The following is a 25448-nucleotide window of genomic DNA, read 5'->3' as shown; positions in this document are numbered from 1 at the left end:
CAATGGGCTTAGCATGCATTCATAAAGCGTGCAGGAGTTGACTGTCAGCAAGGAAAATATGTTATTTCCAAGCTGTGGATACTGTGGTCTCCTGATGAGGAAGTCAAGGACCCATTTGCAGGGGGAGATATAGAGGCCCAGGTTTTGAAACTTTATTGATTAGTACAGTCGGCCCTCCTTATCCGCAGATTCCGCATGTGCGAATTCAACCAACCGCGAATTGCGAAAACCTGGAAGTGCTCTTCCAGCACTTGTTGTTCGAGCATGTACAGACTTTTTTTCTTGTCATTATTCCCTAAACAATGCAGTATAACAACCATTTTACATAGCATTTACATTGTATTAGGTATTAAAGTAATCTAGAGATGATTTAAAGTATACGGGAGGATGTGCGTGGGTTATCGTGCATCGGGATCGAAAAAAATCGTAAGTTTTCTTAAGTCGGAACAGGTATATCCGGTATTATTTAGCGTCAGTTAGTCAAACGTTTCTCTTAGTATATAGTATATATTTTACCATTCTATGCATATAAAACACTTAAGAACGTATGTTTCAGCGCTGGGCTCGGGACTCGGGACAGACCGCTCCCAAGTGCGCTCTCCACCGTGCCGGGTTGATGTGGAGGATCAAAAACCCAAAACCCCAAAACCCAAAAATTAAACCGCTGCGTTGCTTAGTAATAATTGTAGCTTTCATCGAGGCAGAGCTGTTCTCACTTTATCCTTTAAAATTGTTCCGATCGTTGACCGACATAGCCTAACGCTTTTCCAAAGACCGATGGCGTTTCATCTCTTTTCGATCGCTTTATTATTTCCACTTTATTTTCAATCATGATCGTGATTATTTTCGTGAACAGAAACACTGCACATTCAGAGCCTAATGTCCACCGCACTGAGACAGGTTAAATAAGGTCGGAGGTTCTGCTGGGTCTTAAGGTCCACCAGATTCAGACAGGTTGAATAAGGGACTTGAGCATCTGTGAATTTTGGTATCCGTGAGGGGTCCCGGAACCAATCCCCCGCGGATAAGGAGGGCCGACTGTACTGAGGGAATGGTAGTATTGAACACTACGCTGTAATCAATAAACAGAAGTCTGATGTCAGTACTGCTGTTGTCCATGTGGCCCAAGGCCAAGTGGAGAGCCAGTGAGATTGCATTCACTGTAGACCTATTGTGGTGGTAGGCAAATTGCAGCGGGTCTACATTCTTGCTTAGGCAGAAGTTAATTCTAGCCATGATCAACCTCTCAAAGCACTTCATCACAGTAGATGTGAGTGCAACTGGATGATAGTTGTTGAGGCAGCTCACCCTACTCTTCTTGGTATGATTAATGCCTTTTTGAAGCAGCTAGAAACCTTTGACAGCAGCAGTGAGAGATTGATGATATCCTTGAACACTGTACCCAGTGGTTTGGCACAGGTTTTAGGTGTCCTACCAGGAACACCATCGAGGGTTCATTTTCTGGAAAAATGTTCTGACATCAGCCTCTGAGACAGATCACAGGATGCACTTATGTAAAGTACTAAGTTAAGCAACTGGTGGTTGACAAATTGAAATCTGAATTATTCACTGCTTTCTTTTAGTGAATACTTAAGAAAAGATGTTTTTTTGTCTTCTAGGTTTTCCACAAGAAGATGCAGCTGAAATTGCAGTTTCAACTATTAAAGAATGGCTAGTTGACAAACAAGATCTGGTATGTAATCTGTTTTCTACTTTGGAGCTATGGTCAGTGAAGCGTCAAACGATCTAAATCATGGATCATTTGTTTTGTGAATTGAATCTTTATGTTCTGTGAACCTGAAGTGGTAACTGAGCTTGAAATCGCTGTGGTCATTTTTCGAAAGAAGTCAATTCTCAAATGATGATGTTGCTGTAGATATGAGCTGCCTGATTCAGAAATTGGCAGCTATGCCTGGAAAGTGCCATCTATCCTGAAGCCCTTCTTATCTCTACATTAACCTTATTTATCAATGCCTTTGTACAATTACCAGTTGAGAGCATGGATTTTCGAAAATCATCAGAGCAAGTTGCCTCTTCTGCATTTAACTCAAGATGATCATATTTTTTTTAAACCACAAGCTGACTGAATTAATTGCTGACTTTTGCTCAGTCCAATTGCACATTGAGCAAGACAACATCAAGTGGTAGGGAGTATAATCATGTTGCTTTCTATTTATAAGTGAAAATTTAGCTTTTGTATTACCGTAGTGATTTGAAGTCCTGACTCTGATTAATAGTGAGCCTCTGGAGAGAGAGGCAGCTTGTGCATCTTGAATCTCTTGATGCTGTCTGTGCTAGTAATTTAAAATTAAGGGTAAGCGGTGATACCTCTCTGCAAGATAAAAATGCAGTAGAGAATATCATCTCTACTTCTTCATATGTTACCTTTGCCAAGCACCAAGAGGCAGCTGTGAGGATGATTGGTGGCAATGGACACGATTGATGGCAGTGAACAATAAGCAATGTCAATAATGCCATTCAATACGCAGTTGCACTGGATCATTTAAATTGTTATAAGTTTTGTCAATTATTGTACCTGTCTGATGGAACAGCCAATTCCCTTGTGCACTGTACTGTTAGCCAGGGTAATTTATCAGATGAAAGTCCCAGAATCTGAATCTACTTCATCAGTTGACAATGTCAGAACTTTGTAAAGCTCCCAGTATGGGCAATCCTGCATTATAGAGCTTGGGTAGCAGATATTCATCTTTGTGTTGGTCACATATCGTGGGCAAAAATGTGAGATAAAAAGTAAAAATTCTCCTTCATGGAAAACATGTATTGAAATTTTTTCAGCTTGCATTTCCTGATGCAAGTGCAGATGAAGAAGCCTTGCAGTAATGAAAATCACAGTACCGGAATGCAACCACCTGTAATGTGGACATTTGCCTGTAATGTGTGTTTGATACAATGGCCACGTTGTGTGGCCTGGCTTTATCATGACTTGAGGCAGTTACAGTCAAAAGACATGTTGACAATGAAAATGTTTGCGATATCATATGTAACTGAATAGTGTGCCAGGAAGAGAATCTATTTGGATTTAATACATTTGAATCTTGTTAATTATCAGTTATCACTACATATCTTAAACAAATTACCAAGAATATACAAACTGCATAGTGCATACTTGAATTGCATTTAATTAGAATCATAATTTTATGTTAGATGTTAGAGTTCTTCAATTCCAAGATACTTCTGCAGTAAGTTTGCATTTTCAATTCAAGTCCATGCTGTTTTATGCAAATCCATAACAATTAAATGACTTTGTTTAATGTAGATTGATTGTTAATCCCAGTAAATCTTAATTATTGGCCTTTAGTTAAATGATTTAAGTAACATGATGCCAAAAGTTTGATTTACTACCATTTATTTCAGCTGTAACTTTTAACAGATTGTGTTCTGAGCACACCTGTGAATTTTTCCCACCTTTCTGATCACCTTTGGTTGCTACAGAAATGCTTCTGTAGATTTTCTTACTCTTACTTTAAAATGACCAAAGTAAACAAACAATTACTTTTATCTATTTTATAAATTTCTAGGTATGCACATAGATACTGATACGCGGTTATCTAATTCCAGTGCAATGAAAGAGCAGTATCTTTAGAAACAGCTGGTGAAATGTAGTTGCCTTGGGCAATGCACTAACCACTGTGTAACACGGCACTAAACATTTGGTGAATGTCTTAGTGAAAGATGAACTTCTTGAATTATGATCTATTAGATAGGATGGAATTGCCTTCTTTCTGGTGACATTGAACTTGCGTTGATGGACCAAATCTTGTTTCTGCACTTGAGGTTGAACTGGTTTTCAATAATGTAATTGCATTGTATTTCTTGGCTTTGTGAATCAAATGATGTTTGTAGTCCTGTATTTTCCTTTAGATGTACTCTACATACTGAATTTTAGTAAGAATTAAGCTGAATGAGACTTGTTTGTGTTCGCTGTTAGTGGAATTTAATCAGTACTCGTATTTCACTCTCAGCAATGCTCTCAATAATGTAATCCTGCATTAGATCGGTCCCTATGCATTGCAGTGGGTCTTAAGGATGTGAAAGATGCAATTTAAATGCAAAATTTTCTTTTGCCATTGAGAGTATGCTGTTCAGTTTGCTGTCAGCAGACCTCAGATATTTGTGGATTTAGGGCAGAGACTTGTTCTAATCCTTTACCTGATGCAGTGGATGTTGGCCTCAACTGAAATGAACAAGATGTCCGAGATGCACAGTTCAAACTAGGAAGTATGAAGCACAGTGTAAAATTACATTTAAATAAAGTTCAGCAAATAAAATTGGATATAGAGAGATTGGAAGCAGAAAAGAGAAAGGGAAAGTAATATAGGTACTTGCTCTTTATATTTAGTCCAGTAATAATTCTCATCTTTTCCCCTTTTACTAGGCCTGGGTCTGTTTTTTTTTCCTCTTCTTATCGTTCTCTTGCTAATTGCATAGTTATTAAACACGGGCAAATTGCATTCATACTTGTTCAATACTGTTAGGATTCACACACAAAATGCTGGAGAAACAATTAAGATTGTAACTTTTCTGTGTCATTTTCAGAGATGATTGATGAAAATGTTAGACCACATTCTTCCTCCGTGTCCTTTCCAACACAGCACTCAACCAATGTCACCGGAAAACAGATATTCTGTTACCTTATCCCAGTGGTATTTATGGGATATCGTTGTGCAAGATTTTGGTATATTGACAATAGTAACTACAAAAGTTACTAAGAGACATTATGGGAAATAGTGCTAGAATGTAATTTTGTCCTTTATTTAACTGTCGGTCATTATGTTAGTTTCCATTTGACATGTGTCCCCCTTGTAACATATTGTCCTTTTTGATGAAAGCCTATGTTTCAAGAGTTAGAAGCACCTTAAATTTAATCATTCAACACAACTGGGCATGCCACATGCATCCTTCAGTTTTATATGAGTCCGTCGTTGGAACAGCAACCTCTTTCATTTAAGTGCTTTTGGCATTGACCTTGCATCTGAGAGTTTTTTCCTATGACTTATCAAAGCTTTTTAGCTATTTTAAGGTTTTTAATTCACTCTTAGTGTTTTAAATTTATTTATTTTTACTACAGTATTTTAAAAATTTTGCATGTGTTTTAATTAATGAAAATGTTTTAAATGTGTCATTGTTAAATGTATCTACCAACTAAAATTGCTTAAAAAAACAAGTCTGTGTTGAGCCCTTCATTCTGTCGGCCTCAAAAGTTGGGATCTCCTGAAGGCTATCCATTTCAATTCAACTGCCCATTCCCATTCTGACACGTCTTTCCGTGGCCTCCTCCTCTACTGCCACGATGAGGTCAACCTTGGGTTGGAGGAGCAACACCTCATGCTCTAACAGGATAGTCTCTAACCTGATATCACAGACATCAATTTCTCAAACTTCCTTTAATGTCTTCTCCTCTCTCCTTCTCTCTTTTTCCATTCCCCATTCAAGTTACCCTCTCATCCCTTCTCTTCTCACTCGCCCATCACTTCCCTCTTGTTCCCCTCCTCTTTCCCTTTCTTCACACTCCCCTGTTCTCTCCTATTAGATTCAAAGTACTTATATGTCAACATATACAACCCTGAGATTCATTTTCTTGTGGGCATACTCAATAAATCCATAATAGAGTAATGACCAGAATAGAATCAATGAAATCATTGAGATTTGTTTTTTTTTCCTCAGCCCTTTATGACTTCCACCTGTCTCCCCTCACCCCAGGTCTCTTTCTTCATCCCCTTCTCATCCACCCACCTTTAGCTTCCGCTGGTCTCATCTGTCACTTGCCAGTTTGTACACTTTTCTGTAGCCCCATCCTCTTCGGGCTTTTGTCCCCTTCATCTCCAGTGTTCATGAAAGGTCTTGGCTCGAAATGTTCCCCTCCAGTGATGCTGCCTGACTTGCTGACTTCCTCCAGCATTTAATGTGTGTTGCTCTGTAATCGTGGATATACTACCAGAATATCCCAGAAGTAGGACCTTGAGGTACAGCATTTGAGGATTATTTTCTACTTGGAACCAGTTCCTTCATGCCTGTTGGGCTCACCCTCTCCATATTTGGTGAAAGGAAGTATAAGTGGGTGTGGTGTCTGGACGGTGGAGTGGATCCAGAATGATTTAGCCCACTGGCAGCATTGTTGTCCTGAATGATGGACCTGTAAAGAATATTAACAATCGAGAGGCTTTTGGGGAAAAGAATTGCAACCTTTCATTAAAAAAGTGAAAGGCACAAGGTCAATGTTTTAATATGCTATTATATTCATTCTTTATCTGTTTCATATTCTGTTCTCAAACTTGTATTAAGACCTAAAAATGAAACAGACACTGAAAGGATTTTTGGGGGCAAGCCAATTGTATGAATGATTTGATTTCATATTTTTTGTTAATTTGTTTTTGATATTAATGATATTCTGACTGAAAAGTTAAGAAATATCAGTTGAAAGTATATTACAGGAATGTGCTTGAGTCAAGTTTATTGCAAAATTTGAGGTTATTAATAGTAATTATATGCAACATTTAAAATAGATATCACTTTATCATTCTTGCATATTGACCATCAACAATGATCTTTTGATTGTGGTCATTTAACTGTTCACTCTAGGTCAGTTGGATTGCAACATTTTATTAACCATAAACTCAATGTGGCATAGTGAATAAAGCATTCCACTACATGTGTAGCTTTAAATTTTTTGGAAGGTACAGTTATCAGACATGGAGCATATGTCGAACTGATTGCTACTTTTTTTTTGCATTGTACCTTATAGTGATCATGCTTCTTTCTGGTTATGGCTTTCAGCCACCCAATCGTGTTTTTGATGGAGGTCCCTTGACAAGCCATGCTCATCAGATATAGTTAGTGTCTCCTCGTCTATATGAAAGCAAATAACTGCTCACGTACATCTGTCGCTATCTAAATTTTGCCCATTTCTGCCAACAGTGGCCTGAATCAAAAATTCAACGTCATTATCTAAAGGCAAAAAGCTGGATTTGTTCTTGATCAGTCCGATTAATTGCTTGTGAATCTAACGTTTATGCAGAACCAGAACAATTTAAAATCATTTGAATCCAGTGCTATGAATGTAGAACTTGCTCTGGTCATTCATCACTGAAAAATTATGTTTGAATAGTGTGCATTGACAACTCAATTTATAATTGCAATAATTTTGAAGGCAATTGTTACACACCTTTCAAAATGCATCTTTGACATTCCTTAAATAATTGTTGGAAAGAATTATACCCCATTTTTTAATGTTGATGCTTGCACAAGCATAGATGAATTGTGTGAAAGATTTATCGCTCCAAACAGGAGTTCTGTATTGATGGAACAAAATCTCATCTTTTGTATTATTGGCGTAATAGATTGCCAAAAAGAATGCATCTGCATCTAGCTATGAATTAAGTATTTTTTTTAGCTGCATATCCTGAAGTTTTATACAAATTTAAGAACCTTGGATGTACATATTTTTATAAGTTATTGAGCAAAGTTTCTCAAGATATAAGGCATTGGTTCAGGATATGAACATATGCTCCATTATCATCTCTGCCAGTACTTATCCTTAACTGGACCAGAAACTTGTGCAACATTGGAACTTGAAGAGGCATTTTCAACATTGAGATTATTCAATGAGATAATGACTGCCCTTTATCCAAACTCAAAGTACTTCACTTGGTTTCTTTTCCATTAATAACCTTGTCTTGCAAAAATCATCTGCCATTTACAGAACAAAAATAGATTTATTTGTCTTTGGTACTGGTCACAGGCAGTTTGCAACGATTGCTTAACTACTTAACTGCAGTTTTAAAGCCAGCCAATGTTCTGTACCAGTGAGGTGTACTCAATATGTGTGCTGGTATGGGGCTATTTGTAGTTCAGCTGCTGCAGCTTTGCCATTTTCTGTGATCTGCAATTCTGTTTTTAGGAACATATTACCTTTAAGAATGACAGTAGTATCCTTTACTTTGCAATTTCTGGTGTAGAATACTGTTAGACCCTAAGACTTTGGAGCAGAATTAGGCTATTTGGCCCATCGAGTCTGCTCTGCCATTTTATCATGGCTGATTCATTTTCCCTCTCAAACTGATTCTCCTGACTTGTCCCTGTAACCTTTCACACCCTGACTAATCAAGAACCTATCAACCTCTGCCTTAAATAAATCCAATGACTTGGCCTCCACAGCCCCTTTGGCAATGATTCACCACCCTCTGGCGAAAGAAATTCCTTCTCATCTCTGTTCTAAATAGCCCTGTATTCTGAGGCAGTACACTCTGGTCCTAAACTCCCCCACGATACAAAACACCCTCTCCACATTGACTCTATCTGGACCTTACAGCATTCAATAAATTTCAGTGAATTACTTCTGGGGCACCACTGAAGAAAGCGACTTGTGCAAGTAGCTCTGATGGAAAGCATCAAATACTCCCATTTCAGTCTGTTAGAGCTGAGAACCACAACCACATCAAAGGGCTGTACAGCTAGTAATATCGACTTAGTGAGAATAAAAATATTAATCGGTATTTGAAATCAACATAACCTGGATGGACTCCGATCGCACTTCCCTTTAAGACTGCAGAAGAGGGGATGCTAAGCTGGACTACAAGTTTATTTTAAGAGAAGTGGCTTTCAACTCCCAATACCAACCACCTTGCTGGCAAATGTATGGTCTCTGGTAAATAAAACTTAAGATCTCAGGGCTAGGTTGTTGTACCAGAGGGACATTAGGACTACTTACATCTTCTGTTTCATGGAATCGTGGTTAACACTTTCCATTCTGGACATGGTGATTCAGATAGAAGGGTTCCCAATAAGCCAATATTGGACTGCTGAGTCTTTCAAAAGCAGGAGAAGAGGAATGTGCTTCATAATCAACTCCTCATGGTGTACAAACGTAGCAGCGCTGTCCCAGTCCTGTTCACCAGACCTGGAACATCTTGCGATCAAGTGTTATCCATTTTACCTGACGCTGGAGATTTCAGTTGGTGATGAGAGGGTGTACAGGAGCGAGATACACCAGCTAGTTGAGTGGTGTCACAGCAGCAACCTTGCACTCAACGTCAATAAGACCAAAGAACTGATTGTGGACTTCAGAAAGGGTAAGATGAAGGAACACACACCAGTCCTCCTAGAGGGATCAGAAGTGAAGAGTGTGAGGAATTTCAAGTTCCTGGGTGTCAATATCTCTGAAGACCTAACCCAGACCCAACATATCGATGCAACTATAAAGAAGGCAAGACAGTGGCTATATTTCATTAGGACTTTGAGGAGATTTATTATGTCATCAAATGCACTCACAATTTTCTACTGATGTACCCTGGAAAGCATTCTAACCGGCTGCATCACCATCTGTTATGGGGGGAGCTACTGCACAGGATCAAAGTAAACTGCGAAGAGTTGTAAGATTAGTCAGCTCCATCAAGGGCACTATCCTCCATGGCATCCAGAACATCTTCAAGGTGCGGCACCTCAATAAGGCGGAATCCATTATGAAGGACCCCCGTCACCCAGGGCATGCTCTCTTCTCATTCCTCCCATCAGGAAGGAGGTACAGAAGCCTGAAGGCACACACTCAATGATTCAGGAGTGTCTCCTACCCCTCTGCCATCTGATTTCTGAATGGATGTTGAACCCATGAACACCACCTCACTTGTTTATTTCTTTTTTTTTGCACAATGTATTTTATTTAACTATAATGTATGTATATTTTAATTCACAATTCACAAACTCTGTTATTATGTATTGCATTGTACAGCTGCCACAAAGTTAACAAATGTCACGACATATGTTGGTGATATTAAACCTCATTCTAATTCTGATTCTAATCTCCTGTCATGCTTCTTAATTCCAGTGAGTACAGGCACAGAGCCTTCAAACGTTCCTCATATGATAACAATTTCATTTCTGGAATCATTCTCGAGAACTTCCCTTGAACCCTCTCCAATCTTAGCACATCCTTTCTTAAACTAGGGGCCCAAAACTGCTCACACACAATACTCTAAATGTGATCTGAATAGTGTCTTAAAGCCTCAGCTTTACATCCTTGATTTTATATTCTAGGCCTCTAGAAATTAATGCTAGCAGTGCATTTGCCTTCCTCACCACTGACTCATCCTGTAAGTAAACCTTTAGAGAATTCTGCACAAAGTCTCCCAAGTCCTTTTGCATTTTGGATTTTTGGATTTGATCTCCATTTAGAAAATAATCTACACTTTTGTTCCTTCTAGCAAAGTGCATGACCTTGCATTTCCCAACACAGTATTCCATCTGCCATTTCTTTGCCTATTCTCCTAATCCAAGTCCTTCTGCAGCCTCCCAGCTTCTTCCACCATGCCTGCCCCTGCATCTATTTTCATATTGTCCACAAATTGGGCACAAAGTTTCATCAATTCTGAAACCCGAATCATTGACATATAACTTAAAAAGAAGCATTCCCAACATCGGTCCCTGCGGAAAACCACTAGTCACCAGCAGCCAACCAGAAAAGGCTCCCTTTATTCCTTCTCTTTGCCAATCAGTCAATCTCCATGCTAGTAACTTTCCTGTAATATGACGGGCTCTTATCTTGTTAAGCAGCCTCATGTGCAACAACTTGTCAAAGGCCTTTTGAAAATTCAAGTACAGTATACAGTATCCACTAATTCTCCTTTGTCTATCCTGTTTGTTATTTCCTTAAAGAATTCCAACAGATTTGTCAGGCAAGATTTTCCCTTAAGGAAGCCATGCCTGTTTTCTCATGTACCTCCAAAGTACCCTGAGACCTTATCCTTAACTATAGACTCAACATCTTCCCAACCATAGAGGTTAGGCTAACTGGCTGATAATTTCCCTTCTTTTGCCTCCCTCCATTCTTGAAGAGTGGAGTGACATTTGCAATTTTCCAGTCCTCCAGAACCATGCCAGACTCCAGTGATACTTGAAAGGTGATTACTTTCCCTTTAGCTACATCTTTCAGAAGCCTGGGGTGTAATCCATCTGCTACAGGTGATTTCCTGACACTCTTGAATTTCCAGCATACTGCTAGTGGCTTCCACAGAGAATACTAATGCAAAATACTTATTCAATTCATCCAGAATTTCCTTTCCCCTATTACTACCTCTCCAGCATAATATTCCAGTGGTCCAATGTCCACTCTTGCCTCTGTTTTAATCTTTTTATATCTGAAAGAAAATGTTTAATATCCACTTTGATTTTATTGGCTAGGTTACCTTCATATACTCGCTTTTCCGTCCTTAAGGCTTTTTTTTAGTTTTTCTGTTGGTTTTTAAAATCCCCCCCCCCCCCAGTCCTGTAACTTCCCATTAATTTTTGCTCTATTATATACCTCTCTTTTGCTTTTATATTATCTTTGACTTCCCTTTGTCAACCACGGTTACAACATCTTTCCTTTAGAATACGTCTTCTTTGGGATGTATCTATACTGTGCCTTCAAATTGCTTCCAGAAACTCCAGCCATTGCTGTTCTGTCATCCCTGCTGGTGTCACCTTCCAATCAACCTTGGCCAGCTTTCTCTCATGTCACTGTAATTCCCTTTAGCCATTGTAATATTGATACATCTGATGTCTGCTTCTCCTTCTCAAACTGCAGGGTGAATTCTTTCATATTATTATCACTACCTCCTAAGGGTTCCTTTATGTTAAACTCCCTCATCAAATCTGGGTCCTTACATAATGCCCAAGCCTGAATTGTCATTTCCTCTGGTGGCCTAACCACAAGCTGCTCTAGAAAGCCATCTCATAGGCATTCTACAAATTCCCTCCCTTAGATTCCAGCACCAACCTGATTTTCCCAGTTAACCTGCATATTGAAATTCCCCATATTGTAATTTGTAGATGACATCCTGGCTGCTGTTCAGAGTCCTGGATATAACTCCCATCATGGTTTCTTACACTTACAGTTTCTTAACTCTACCTGCAAATTCAAGTTGAAGTTCATGTTTAATTATCATTCAACCAGATATGAATGAAGCCAAATGAAACAGCTTTCTTCTAGGTCCAGCTGCAAAATATACACTAAACAAGGCACATACAGCACATTCAAGACGGCAAACATACAGATGTGCAAAAAAAATGTATATAAATCATTCACCTTTTCTGTATACTGTGTGTATTCAAATATTACACCCTCAGGCCTGTATTCGTCACCCTTTTTGATTTTGTTCCCCTGTAACACTGCACCTCATCCTACCTATTGCAATTTTGCTCCATCATCTCAGATTCAGATTCAGTTTATCGTCATTTAGAAACCACAAATGCAATGCAGTTTAAAAATGAGACAACGTTCCCCCAGAATGATATCACAAAAGCATATGACAAAACAGACTACACCAGAAAATCCACGTAACATTTGGCAATCCCCAGTCCAGAGTCCGGAGAGGCTGCTGCGTATTAATATCGCGCTACCATCTAGCGCGTTTCCCAGAAAGGAGCTCCAAATCCACCAGACAAAAACATGACCAAAAACTAAAGCTACAAGACCTGCACAAAACCACATAGTTTCAACATATAGTTACAACAGTGCAAACAGTAGCATAATTGATTAAAAAAAAACAGACTATGTGCACAGTAAAAATAGTCCAAGATGTTAAAGGACTGTAAGTTCAAAAGAAATCACCACAGTTTCCACAAGTCCCCAGGGCCCTGACAGACTCGCCATCCCACGCCGGCGGCAGAAGGGAATACCCCCGCTATGGACTTCCAAGGCGCCGCCCGACTCAGCCTCGCAGACGCAGCACACAATGAAAGCTCCGTCGAAACCAACCTCGCAGACGCAGCACACACCGAAAGTAACCTAAGTCCGTCGAAAGGACTCCGAGTCCATCGAACCTCCGAGCCAACGACCATCCCCTCCGGCACAGCTTCTCCGAGCACCATCCTCTGCCGAGCGTATTAAGACGCCAACGCCAACGGCCATCAGCAACGTGACCCCGAGGACTGGGGGCCTTTTCTTCCCAGCAGAGTCCCGGACCTCGCAGCAGCAAAGAAAAAGGTCTTCCTGGAATTGTCCGACGTTCCTCCATGCTCCCACGTCCGTTTTCAATCGAATATGATTGCGCACGGCACCCCACTTCACAAATAACAGATAATCATTTCCGGAGTGGCTGCTGCAATCTGCGTCGCGCCGCCATCTTGGATCTGCATATACTTCCTGACCTTCTTACTACACACTGCATCTACTTGTATACCAAATACCCCATCCTCAGCCCTATCACTCTGGTTTCCATCCCTCTGCTAAATTAGTTGAAACCCTCCCCAACATCTCTCGCTAACCTACCCATAAGACTATTGGTCCCCCTCGAGTTCAGGTGTAACCCATCCCTTTTGTACAGTTTATCCCCAGTAACCGGGTGACTTACCAGCAAAGATAGATAGGTCCGCTGAAGCCTGGTGCTACTATTTTCAAAGGTTTTTATTTATAAAGGGGCACAAACGTATGGTTACTACAAAACATTCAGATCATATACATCGTCAAAACTCAATCTAAAGCACAGGTGTAGTAATAATCAATCAAAAATGAGCTCTATCGTTGTCTAGGGGAAACTGAGTCCAATTGGGTATAAGAGTCACTCAAAGTCTGCAGGCTTCCCCGTTTCGGGAACCGCTGACATTTCACGTGTTGGATAGAGAGAGAAGGAACACTTGCCCGTCGTCTTTGCGAAGCAAATCCCTGTTGTTAGTTAAAACGGTTTGTCCTTTGGTTCTAGCCACAGACTCCCGATCCGGAATCTATCGCACGTGGCTTCCTTCAAAATGGCTTTCCCGCTCCGACGGGAAGCACTATCGTGTCTTCTTCGGGTGTCTCCTTGGTGCGTCTGAGGCCCCGCCTCGGCAGCCCACCTTTTATCTGGACTGGCAGGGTTGTCGATGTCCATCAGGGTGGGGGGGGGGGGCGAGGCAATCTTTCCCCCATCACCTTGCCCTGAGGGTCTGCACGTAGGCCAGTTCCTTATTCCACAAAGGTGTCTCCCAAGACAATGGCTATGTCCAAGGCTTTTGTCTTGTTGAGCGACCAGCCCACGTTCCAAACCGTAAGGCTCTCTCTCTCTCTCTCTTGCGATTCTCACAAAGGAGGGGGCTGAGGTCATAACAATACCTTCCCCTGAAAAGATCCCAGTGATCTACAAATCTGAAGCCCTGTTCCCAGCGTTGTTCCTCAGGCAAGCATTTATCTTCCTAATCATCGTGTTACTTCTTTGGAGGTCCCAGTTATCAGCTTTTTATCTAACTCCCTAAATTCTCTCTTCAGGACCTCCTCCCTTTTGAAACCTAGGTTGTTGGTGCCAATATGTACCAAGTCTTCTGGCTGCCTGCCCTCCCCTTTTGAAATGCTGTGGACCTGATCCAAGACATCCCTGGCACTTGGGAGGCAATATACCATCCGGGGTCACTTTCACGTCCACAGAATCGGGTTTAATATCTCTGGCATATGTTGTGCAATTTGTTCTTGTGCAGCAGAAGTACATTGCAGTACATAGAAAACAAGTGGAAATGACAGTAAGTGTATTTATTTAAAAAGTGAAATGAAATAACTAGTGCAAAAAGAGGAAAAAAATAGTGAGGTAGTGTTCATGGATTCAGTGGCCATTCAGAAATCTGATGGCAGTTGGGAAGAAGTTGTTCCTGAATCTTTGAGTGTGTGCCTTCAAGGTTCTGTACCTCCTTCCCAAAGGTAGCAATGAGAAGAGAACATGTCCCGGTTGATGGGGATCCTTAATGATGGACGCCACCTTTTTTTTTGAGGCATTGCTTCTTGACGATTTCCACGATGCTGGGAGGCTAGCGCTCATGATGAGAACGACTGAGTTTACATTGTTCTGCAGCTTATTTTGATCATGTGCAGCGCCCTCTACCCACCCCCTGTCATACCAGACTGTGATGCAGCCAGTTAGAATGCTCTCCACGCTGCATCTTTAGAAATTTGCATTTCTGCTCCTCTAACTATGGAATCTCCTATCACTACTGCAGTCCTCCTCCCTCGCGCCCCCCCCCCCGCCTCCCCACTTCTCTTCTGAGCCAGAGCACCAGACTCTAGCTGGAGACCCAGTCACTGCAGCTCCACCCCACCGGTAAGTCATCCCACTCTACACTATCTAAAGCGGTATACCTACTATTGAGGGGAATGGCCACAGAGGTACTCAGCATTGGCTCTGCCTATTCTGTTCCCCTCTCCTGACAGTCAGCCCCGTACCTGCCTCCTGCAACTTTGGGACAACTACCTTCCTATAACTCCTTTGTGTCACCTCCTGATTTTGCCATATGAGCCGAAGGTCATCAAGCTGCTGCTCCAATTACTTAGCATTTTCTCTGAAAGATATTTTACTTTGCAACAGTATTTTACACCATATGTTGCAACATATTGGCATCTTGTCATTTGACCTTTGCATGCAAAACTAGTGAAACATCCCCCTCAGGTATAATTTCCATTTGTGTGATGTAACATATCAAAAAACTGCAATAATAACTTGAGCTTATTAAGTGCCCCTGCTTATTGCAGATTGTTTGGAAGGGTTGTCCCTTAACTGCGAGGAATGAGGCAGCCAATTTGCAAATAACAAGCTTCGTTTAATCTATTTCAGTGATTTAAATTGAGTATTAAATATTTGCCAGGAAATAACTCCCTTGTTCTCTGCAGAAAGAGTGCCTTGTTGATCCCCTTTGCGCCTTGTGGGTGTCAACCTCGCCATTTCTTTAGCGTTTGTCTATTTTTTACGAGGCCGAGTTGCTCACTCGATACTCAATCCCGCACGGATGCAAAACTTGCAAGGAGCAGCCAGATTCAAACCTGGGACCACTCGCCTCGAAGTCCAGAGCGGATACCACTACACCACCGACCAGCTTGCAGTAGTGTCTCAGAGTCTCCAACATCCTGCTGAGAGATCTGCGTAAGGTCTATAGTTAGCATCTCATTTACAGTGCTACATATTGGACAAAGCAATTTTCCTCCAATATCGTTTTTATTCTGCAGTGTATACTGTGTAGTTTTAAACCCCCAATTTTCTTGGTTGAAGGTGAGAGTGATACTCACTGAATTTAATCTATCAGCAGTGCAATTGCTTTCCTACGTTTTCTGAACATTGCTGTCACATTTCCCACAAATCTTCCACGAACCCAGGCTTGCAGACTATCACAGAATACCCCACAGGAGATACAAGCCATAAAACCTGCATTGGAGAGAGTAAGAGCGTATTGCTTCATTTCAGAACCAGTGCAAAGAAGTCCCATCTGTTGATGTGGTATTAGTCTGCAATCAACAGATATCCCATCTGGTGGTGCTATCCTAAACTGGCATAAATATATATCCCATCTGCTTCTGTGCTACTAAATTGAAATGAACACTTATTCCACCTGCTATTACAGTGTTTGACTGCTATAAATGTTTACTCCATTTTCCCCTCTGGAATAGAGTGCGATGTGTCCGATGCAATCGTTTGACCTTCTCAGCAAATGTTGCCAAAGTGTGAATTGTTGAAAGATGTGGAGTGTAAAAAGTCTGTCCATCTCGCTCTCAAAGCACAGCAATGTTATTTGTCACTCCACTCATCTATGTTAGTCTGCCTGCGGGTGCCTTAGGGTGCAAGTGTTCCACATCATTTTATTTGGAGATAAAGCAATGAACAGGCCTTTACAGCCCAATGAGCTACATCCCCCAGCAACCTACTGACTTAACCCTAGCCTAATCACAGGACAATTTACAATGACCAATTAACCTGCTAACTGGTACGTCTAAACTGTGGGAGGAAACCAGAGCACACAGAGGGAACTCGCATGCACATAGGAAGAACGTACAAGCTCTCTTACAGACAACACAAGTTCCATGTCTGCAGTAGAGCAAAATAACTCGGGCTGTTTCTCATGAGTGAAATTTTTTTTTAAACTGCGGATACTGTAAATCTAAAATAAAAATCGTAAATGCTAACAGTACTCAGCATCTGCAGGAAGACCCTTCATTTGATCTAAAACTTCAGTTTATTTCTCCTCTCACGGATTCAAACCTGTTTTTTTAAATTTTATTGAGCCCAGGTGTTTGTAGCTAGTTTATTCTTGACACTAACACAAAGTGCCTGTGCTTTTATCTTAGAATGCCACTTTTGTATGTATTAACTCACTTAATTCACTCCCAAATATGTACCAGTTTATATGCACAGATACATAGAGCAGCAATTCACAGGAGTATGTTCCAATGTTTATCTTAGTTCCTTTAAGCACTCAACACTCCTGGCATGTCCAACTTCACTGTTCTTCTCAACCACTGTCTCATTCAGGTTATTGCCCTTCCTTTCATGGTTCCACTGTCATCTTTCCAAGCCCAGCAATAATTGCTTTCCCTGTCCCTGGAAACTCAAGTAATGATGAAGAGCAGGAAAAGAAGTTTTAACTTGCCTACATGCTGCTGCTTAAAGATGTAATTCACAGGGAGTCAGTTTCTACTTTTATGACAACCAGTTCTCCAATCTTCCACTAGCCTTTAACCTCTCCACTACTTGATATTGCTTGTCTGATACCAAGTCGCAATAGAGTCATAGAACACTGCAATTATCTCCAGTTAATCAGTGAAACTAGCTATCAACAGTTCTTTCTCAGGTCTTTACTTTGCTTCACATTAAGAGATCCATAATGAGACCCTTAATCAGTCCCTGCAAAGACATGCCTTGCATTCTAACTGCCCTTTGAATACTTTTTTGGATTTGTTAATAACTCTTGTACTTTTTACCCCGATGTTTGGACTGTCTCCAAATTGAGATGACGTTTCCTCATGCATCCTACTGAACCTCAACATAATTTTTTAAAATCTCCATTGGTTCACAGTGTTACGTACCCCATAACTGGGTCACTTACCAGCAAAGATAGAGAGGTCCGTTGAAGTCTGATGGTACTATTTTTAACAGTATTTATTGATAAAAATACACAAAAATAATATCAATGCAACCATACAGATAATATACGTCGTCAATACTAAATCTAAAAGCGGGGGTATAATAATACTCAATAAGAAGTAACTCTATCGTTGTCTAGGGGGATAATGTATTGTCTGGTGGAAATATAAAAGTCACTCAAGTTCATTCAAGCTACAGGCTGCAGCCTTTGGTTGAGTCAAGAGAGAGAGTTTAAAACTTGCCCATTCCTTTTATGATGTCAATCCTTTGAGAGTCGTTGGGGCTGATTTCTCCTTTGTTTTAGCTAAAGCCGTTCTTCCGTGGTAAGGCCCACCAATTCCGAGGCAACTGGAAAAGGATGCACGTGGGCTTTCCACCGGCTTTCGCTATTACGCTGTTACAGGATTTCTAGCGTTTCTTCTGGTGCGTCTGAAGGGGCCATTCCCCAGACCCTCTTTTATCCCCACTCACGGGGTCTCAGATGTCAATCAGGGTGGAATGATGCCATCCCCCAACCAGCCCACATTGCCTGAGGGCTTCCACGAAGCACAGTACTCAATTCACAATTACGTCTCCAAGAGACAATGGCCTCTTCCCGTTGCTTTGTATCGCTGAGGGCCAGGATATTTCAAACCCCTTTGTGGATTCTGCATGTCTTTCTCTCATTTCCTGGGTCTCCTGACCCGAATCAATAGTGATCCTGCGATTCTCAAAAAGGAGGGGGCCACTCTGCACCCCTTGGCCCCTCAGAGTTGGGCACAGGCGTAACAACAGCATGTTAATTTCCACTGTAGAGTCAGAGAGCTGTAAAGCACAGAAACAGTTTCTTTGCCCAATTTGTTCATGCCGACTGAGTTGATTATCTGAGCCAGTTCCGTTTGTCTTTGTGTGGCACATTGTTATGTGTGGAAATAGTTTCAGACACTGTAAGTGGAAATGTCAAATACAAAGGGGCATAGTTGAAGGCAAGAGGTAGAAAGCTTATGGGAGATCTGCAAGGCAAGTTTTTCACACGAAGAGTTGAAGGTGTCTTCATTGCTTTACTTAGGATGATAGAACCACATAAAATAATTATGTTTTAAGAGGCATTTGGACAGGCAAATAGGCAGGAAGGGAATGGAGTGATGCACATCATGTGCTGTTAAGTGGAATTAGTTAGATTTACATCATGGTGAGCTGAAGAGCCTCGTCCATTGCTGTTCAATGTCCTATGCTAATTCAAAGTGCATTTCCTTTTTCAGATGGATGGGAGATCGCAGGAGGGCATGATTTTCATGCTGGCTTGTTAAGAAGAGGTGTGATAAATTGCCTTCTTTTATTGGCTTAAAATGAGCTTATTCAGTACAGCTGAGGAGTCTCCTGAAAAGTATCACTGAGATAACGATTGCCAACTACAATGAGGCATGGGACAACTGCCAGCTGGGATTGATTTAGAAAAAATGGAAAATCTATCGGTAATAGGTTTGTCCAGTTCCTTGCATAACCTTCACTTGCATTATGGGCAGCTTGCACTTAAGTTCAGTAGTTGTTCATGAAAAACACATAAAGGTAAAACGTAAAAATTATGGTCTCTGATAATAGAAATTTGTATAGATAATATGGCGGAGTGGCCGTCACCTTTTACACTCAGAGCGTATCTACTACTGCTTAACAATATTAAGTAATTGCATTCCTTGTGTGAGTGTTTTCTACAAGTTCCAGGGAGTGTATTTTGTATGCAGATAGTCAAAGTCCATATTCCAGAAAATAATGATTGAATTAAGTTTGAAAAGTCAAAGGAAGTCTACTGGTCATTTGTACATGAATCCAGGTTTTGAAACTTGATGACACCCATGTTATTTCTTTGAGCATAGAATGACTGCTGCACATCACCTCTTGCACACTCTCAAGAGGATCAGTCTCTCCTTCCTCTTCATGTCACTTGCTGGGTCTTATTGGTATAAAACCAGAGCATCCAGAGTCAAAGTCACAAAGATGTAGACAAAATCCACATAGGCGACACCCATCTCAGAATCGGCCTCAAGCCTTTGAAACTGTGAGGTAGCAATGGTAACAGTTCTACTATTGTGTTGCCCACAGTGGTGGAACTCAATACTTCTGCTGCCGATGCCTTTGACAACTGTTCTTCAGAATTGGAAGAGAAGCAGTATCTCAAAGAATTGATAGCATGAACGAAACAGCTGACAATGAAGAACAAAGCCATGGGAAGATTTGAAAGCAAAGACATGAATTGTCAAAAGAAGATGTTCCTTCATGAGAGTCATGAAGATCAGGCGATAAAGAACAAAATTAAGTCTTGCAGTTATATCGCATATTTCACAGCCTTTTTGAGGTAATTCCAATGCCTCCAGCCAAGAAAGTGGTTTTGAAGTGAAGACACTATTGAATATAGGAAGAACAGAAACCAATATAATTGTGATGCAATCCCACAAACGGGAGTGTGATAGGACTGGGCAATCTCTTTTTCATGATGCTGCTCGAGGGACTGATATTGAGAAACATAGAAAACCTACAGCACAATACAGGCCCTTCGGCCCACAAAGTTGTGCCGAACATGTCCCTACCTTAGAAATTACTAGGGTTACCCATAGCCCTCTATTTTTCTAATCTCCATGTACCCATCCAAAAGTCTCTTAAAAGACCCTATCGTATCCACCTCCACCACTGTTGCCGGCTGTCCATTCCACGCACTCACCACTCTCTGCATTAAAAAACTTACCCCTGACATCTCCTCTGTACCTATTCCCAAGCACCTTAAACCCATGCTCTCTTGTGACAGCCATTTCAGCCCTGGGAAAAAGCCTCTGACTATCCACACGATCAATACCTCTCATCATCTTATACACCTCTATCAGGTCACCTCTCATCCTCCGTCGCTCAAAGGAAAAAAAGCCAAGTTCACTTAACCTATTCTCATAAGGTATGCTCCCCAATCCAGGCAACATCCTTGTAAATCTCCTCCGCACTCTTTCTGTGGCTTCCACATCCTTCCTGTAGTGAGGTGACCAGAACTGAGCAGAGTACTCCAAGTGGGGTCTGACCAGGGTCCTATAAAGCTGCAACATTACCTCTCGGCTCCTAAATTCAATTCCACAATTGATGAAGGCCAAAACACAGTTTGCTATCTTAACCGCAGCTGCTTTGAGTGTCCTATGGACTTGGACCCCAAAATCTCTCTGATCCTCCACACTGCCAAGAGTCTTACCATTAGTACTATATTCTGCCATCATATTTGACCTACCAAAATGAACCACTTCACACTTATCTGGGTTGAACTCCATCTGCCACTTCTCAGCCCAGTTTTTGCATCCTATCAATGTCCTACTGTAACCTCTGACAGTGCTCCGCATTATCCACAACACCCCCAACCTTTGTGTCATCAGCAAACTTATTAACCCAACCCTCCACTTCCTCATCTAGGTCATTTATGAAAGTCACGAAGAGTAATGGTTTCAGAACAGATCCCTGAGGAAGACCATAATTCTCCTTTCTCATTCTGGAACACTACATAGAAGTAGACTGGAACTGATTTCAGTACTATTCTCAGAAGGAAGTATTCATAAATATTTCAAGGGGAAAACTTCACAGGGCTAAAGGGCAAGAGCTATGAATTTGGACTAATGAGACAATTTAACTAAGAGCTACCATAGGCGTAAAGGGAGGAATAAACTCTCTCTCAGCTGAATATTCCTATGATTCTTTGAACATACATAAGTAGTTTGCAATTAATACTGTATTTTCTCAAATAATCTTATTTCAGAAAGCAGCCCCTTCTATTTCTGCAATAGAAATGACTTGATTGTCCAGTCACATTCTAATTGTAGGGTCTTCTTTCACCAAAGCAAGAAATTTTTTTAAAAATGGCTTTGCCTTTGGTGTCTAAGTTAATTATGTTCTCTATCAGTTTTGTCATGGTCAAATTTTGGAATAAGGCTGAGTACTCAGTTAGCAGGTTCTAATACTAATCTTCAGCGATTAACCATATCCTTGGATTCAAAGTACACTATCATTGAATTTATCTGATCTTAAAGGTATGCTGTATTTGCAAAGCTCTTCAATATAATTTCAATAGATTGTTTTCAAAATTTTTTATCAATGCATTAAGATTATATTTTTTGATTGTTCTACCACAGAACAGCAGCATCTTTGCCAACTGTTCCCACTGAAGTAATAGTCCATTTATATTTCAGTGTCCAGGTTTGATATTATCCAGATTCCACTGTTAGCATTCCTGATTTTGATAAACAAGATTTCAGTTGCTAAAAGAACAAAGAACATTGGAAATAATCAGCTGGTTGTGGATTCTGTGGTGAAAGAAAATTAGAGTTCAAGTTTCATGTTGATGACCTTATATTGAAAATGGCTTCTGTCTTGGAAGTTTATAGAACCCTTCTGATACATGTATCTATCTAAATGCCTTGTGACAGAGTATGTTCATTAATGCGTGCGTGCGTGTACACACACACACACACACACACACACACACACACACACACACACACACACACACACACACACACACACACACACACACACACACACACACACACACACACACACACACACACCCCCCCCCCCCCCCCCCCCACCCCACCCTTGGCATTCTGCTGTTGCTTTGACAATGGGTCCTAAACCGAGGTAATGTGCATGGGGTGGTTATGTGGTGCTTTTCCCAACAGACACAGCAGAATTTTCTATTTCTTTACTAATTGGGATGTGTAACTGTGTATATATTGTTTGTATGCTCTATTTAAGGTAGATATTTCTGTTTATTTTGTAATATGATTGTGGAATGCATCGTATTCTGATACATATGTCTTGGTGCCTAAAACAAAACGGGACAGTTTGCATTCAGTAGGCAAGAGGGAGAGAGATCGAGCTGCCAGTAGTTCACACTGGACCAAAATGGAACTATAATTTAGTTTTCTGATAATATCTTTTGTAAATATTGGCAGCTTTTTTTGCTATTTTTGCCAAATTTTGTAAGTTTGATTTTTGATGTTAACACATAAACAACCATTGCACGAAAGTGCTAAGCAACTCCAACCATCTTCTTTTTCTTCGGTCAAAGCCTATGTACGTAACAGCCTTACAAATGCTATGATTATACCTGCCTTTATCATTGCTATTTTGTTCTATATACTCACCATTCTCTGTGGAAAAACTAGCCACTCGAGCATTTAATTCTTAAAATCTTTAAATCGTTTTCTCTTACCTTAAATCTATTGCCTCCAGTTTTAGATTCTCATACCATTGGAAAAAGACTGATCATTCACCTTATTTATGACCCTTATAATTCAATAAAGCTTTATAAGGTTACCCCTCTGCCTCCTACACTCCAGGCAAAGCAGCCCTGCCCTTACCAGTCTCTCCCATAATGCAAGACCTACATTACATTCCCAGTAAAATCCTTGTGAATCTTTTTCAATGCCCTCTGTAGCTCAATCACATCTTTCCTGTAATATTACAACCTGCATTTCACACAATATTCCAGGTGCTCTCTCACCAAAGTCTTGTACAGATTTAACATGACATCACAACTCTTGTACTTGGCATGCTATCTAATGAAGGCAAATGTGCCATATGTCATCTTAAAAACCTTGCTATGTACGTGCCCCAAGATTTGTCTGCTCTGCAACATTTTACAGGGCCTGGCCATTCAATCTGCCATTACCTTTCCCAAGCATCTTAGGATTCTGACCATTATTTGTCCTCCAAGTTTCTCTTTAAAAGATTGTCTTGTAATTACCACAGGTGAGAATTTACTGTGTGCAATTTGGCTGCTTGGATTCCTACATTACAATGGTGACTGTGCTTCAGAAAGATTATGTTCCTTAAGGTTGTTACAGCCGGGGGTGGTAGTGGAGATAAGCTCCCACTATCCATTAAATGTTCCCAATGGCAACATTTCAAATAGGCTGACAACCAAGTCCAGCTGCTTGCCGTCATGTGTGGCTTAGCTACTAAAACTGATGGAATAGTTTTTACCGACAGGAGAAGAGGCAAAGGCGGGTTATGAACACTTTCAAACCAGTCGTCTCTTGCAGATGGGGCTCGTCAGCCGTGGAAAATTCTGATCTTGCAGCTTTGCCTACTCTTGGGAAGGCTTCGGGTCTAAATCCCAAGGGAAAAATATGGAGCTGAAGTCCCTAAGGCAGTCCTATGTTATGTTCAATGCTGACTGGCAACTCCTGCAACACCACTGATGTCAAACTGTATCGTTCCTTTGGATTCGTCAGCTGCGTGGCGGGGGAGCCTGCTAAACGGCAACAACTTGCTCTCCATATTGTACTGCTCTGGTCTGCGTACTGTCTCGTAGACTATCATGTAGACAGCCGGGCCACAACATGGGCCAATGGAGGACCTCAACACATCAGTGATATTTAGTTGGCTGCAAAACACTTTGTAATTTGTGAGGTCAATATAGAATCAACTTTTTGAATAAGCTATCAACCATCAGTATTGAGGCCAGAGTAAATGGACAGTAATTAGGAGAAAGAATCTAACTAGATTTTATCACCTTGAATTTAGAAGCTCGGTGGTTCTCCTCCCTTAATCTCAATTGATTTAAGCAGATTTAGCAGAGTAATGAAATTGTCATTTATACAGGTGCATATTTATATAGACAATGAACACATATATACACTAACTGGAATTGTCATTGTAACTCAATGGTGCCATGGTACAACTACATGTTTTTCTATTTGCATTTTTTAACTAGAATTAAGTTACTACCGCACCGTTTGTTATACGTACTGCAGTGAAGAAACCTTCCTCACTCTGTTGTCTCAGCTGTGCCTGTCAAAAAATAATTCCACTTGAATTCATATACTGTACTGTCTTTACCATAACAAAGTATTGTCAGCTGCTGTACAAGAGCATTATCAAAGAGAATTTGACTGGGACACATGAGATATTCAAGCAGGTGGCCAAATGATGGTTTGTCCTAAGGAGGAACGTTATATGGAACGACTTAAATCAGTACTGCAACGGAACTATGGATATCTTGGGGAAGCTGCAAAGTAGCTTCTTAAAAGAGATGGGAGATTGGAAAAAATGGAGTGGATTAGAGAGGGAATTGCAGAATTTAGGCACTGCCAGAGTGTAGAGGTTAAAACTAGCTAAAGTAACAGATACATCTTGAAAAGCTGAAGAAGTTGGTAGAAATTTGGACATTTGGACGAGTGATGCCATGTCAAGGTCTGAAATAAGGGTGAGAATTTTAAACGCAGGTGGTAAATGTTTCTAAATGTTTCCCCGGAAGATCTTCACATGGTGGGAAGTGAACTACTCCGTTGTTTATTTGCTGTAATGTTAATGAATGTTAAGAATCACAAATTTATTTTTGAAAAGGTGATTGACAAGGGGAGGGTGATGAAAGTTGTCTAGATGGACTTTAGTAAGACTTTTGACGTTCTAGCATGGTAGACCAGCTCAGAATATTATATCACATTGGATCCAGGGTGAGCTAGCAAAATTGAATCGGTAGTAGAATTGGGCCATTGTGTTTCAGACTGGAGGCCTGAAACCAGTGGTGTGCGGCAGTGATCGGAGTTAGGTCCATTTTTTGTCATATTAATGACG

At 40.7% G+C, this 25448-nt stretch overlaps 1 protein-coding gene across 1 annotated transcript in view; it reads left to right on the top strand.

Moving 5' to 3' along the window:
* The window catches only part of macrod2 (mono-ADP ribosylhydrolase 2), a 1184924-nt gene that overhangs the window by 886478 nt on the left and 272998 nt on the right, over positions 1-25448 (top strand). Inside the window, exon 9 of the mRNA XM_073051265.1 lies at positions 1620-1693. Within this exon, the coding sequence (XP_072907366.1) occupies positions 1620-1693 (74 nt within the window). The remainder of the gene's footprint in view (positions 1-1619; positions 1694-25448) is intronic.

The sequence above is a fragment of the Hemitrygon akajei genome, chromosome 7, assembly GCF_048418815.1.
Source record: "Hemitrygon akajei chromosome 7, sHemAka1.3, whole genome shotgun sequence".
NCBI classification, from domain to species: domain Eukaryota; kingdom Metazoa; phylum Chordata; class Chondrichthyes; order Myliobatiformes; family Dasyatidae; genus Hemitrygon; species Hemitrygon akajei.
This window is presented reverse-complemented; position numbering and strand designations above follow the sequence as displayed.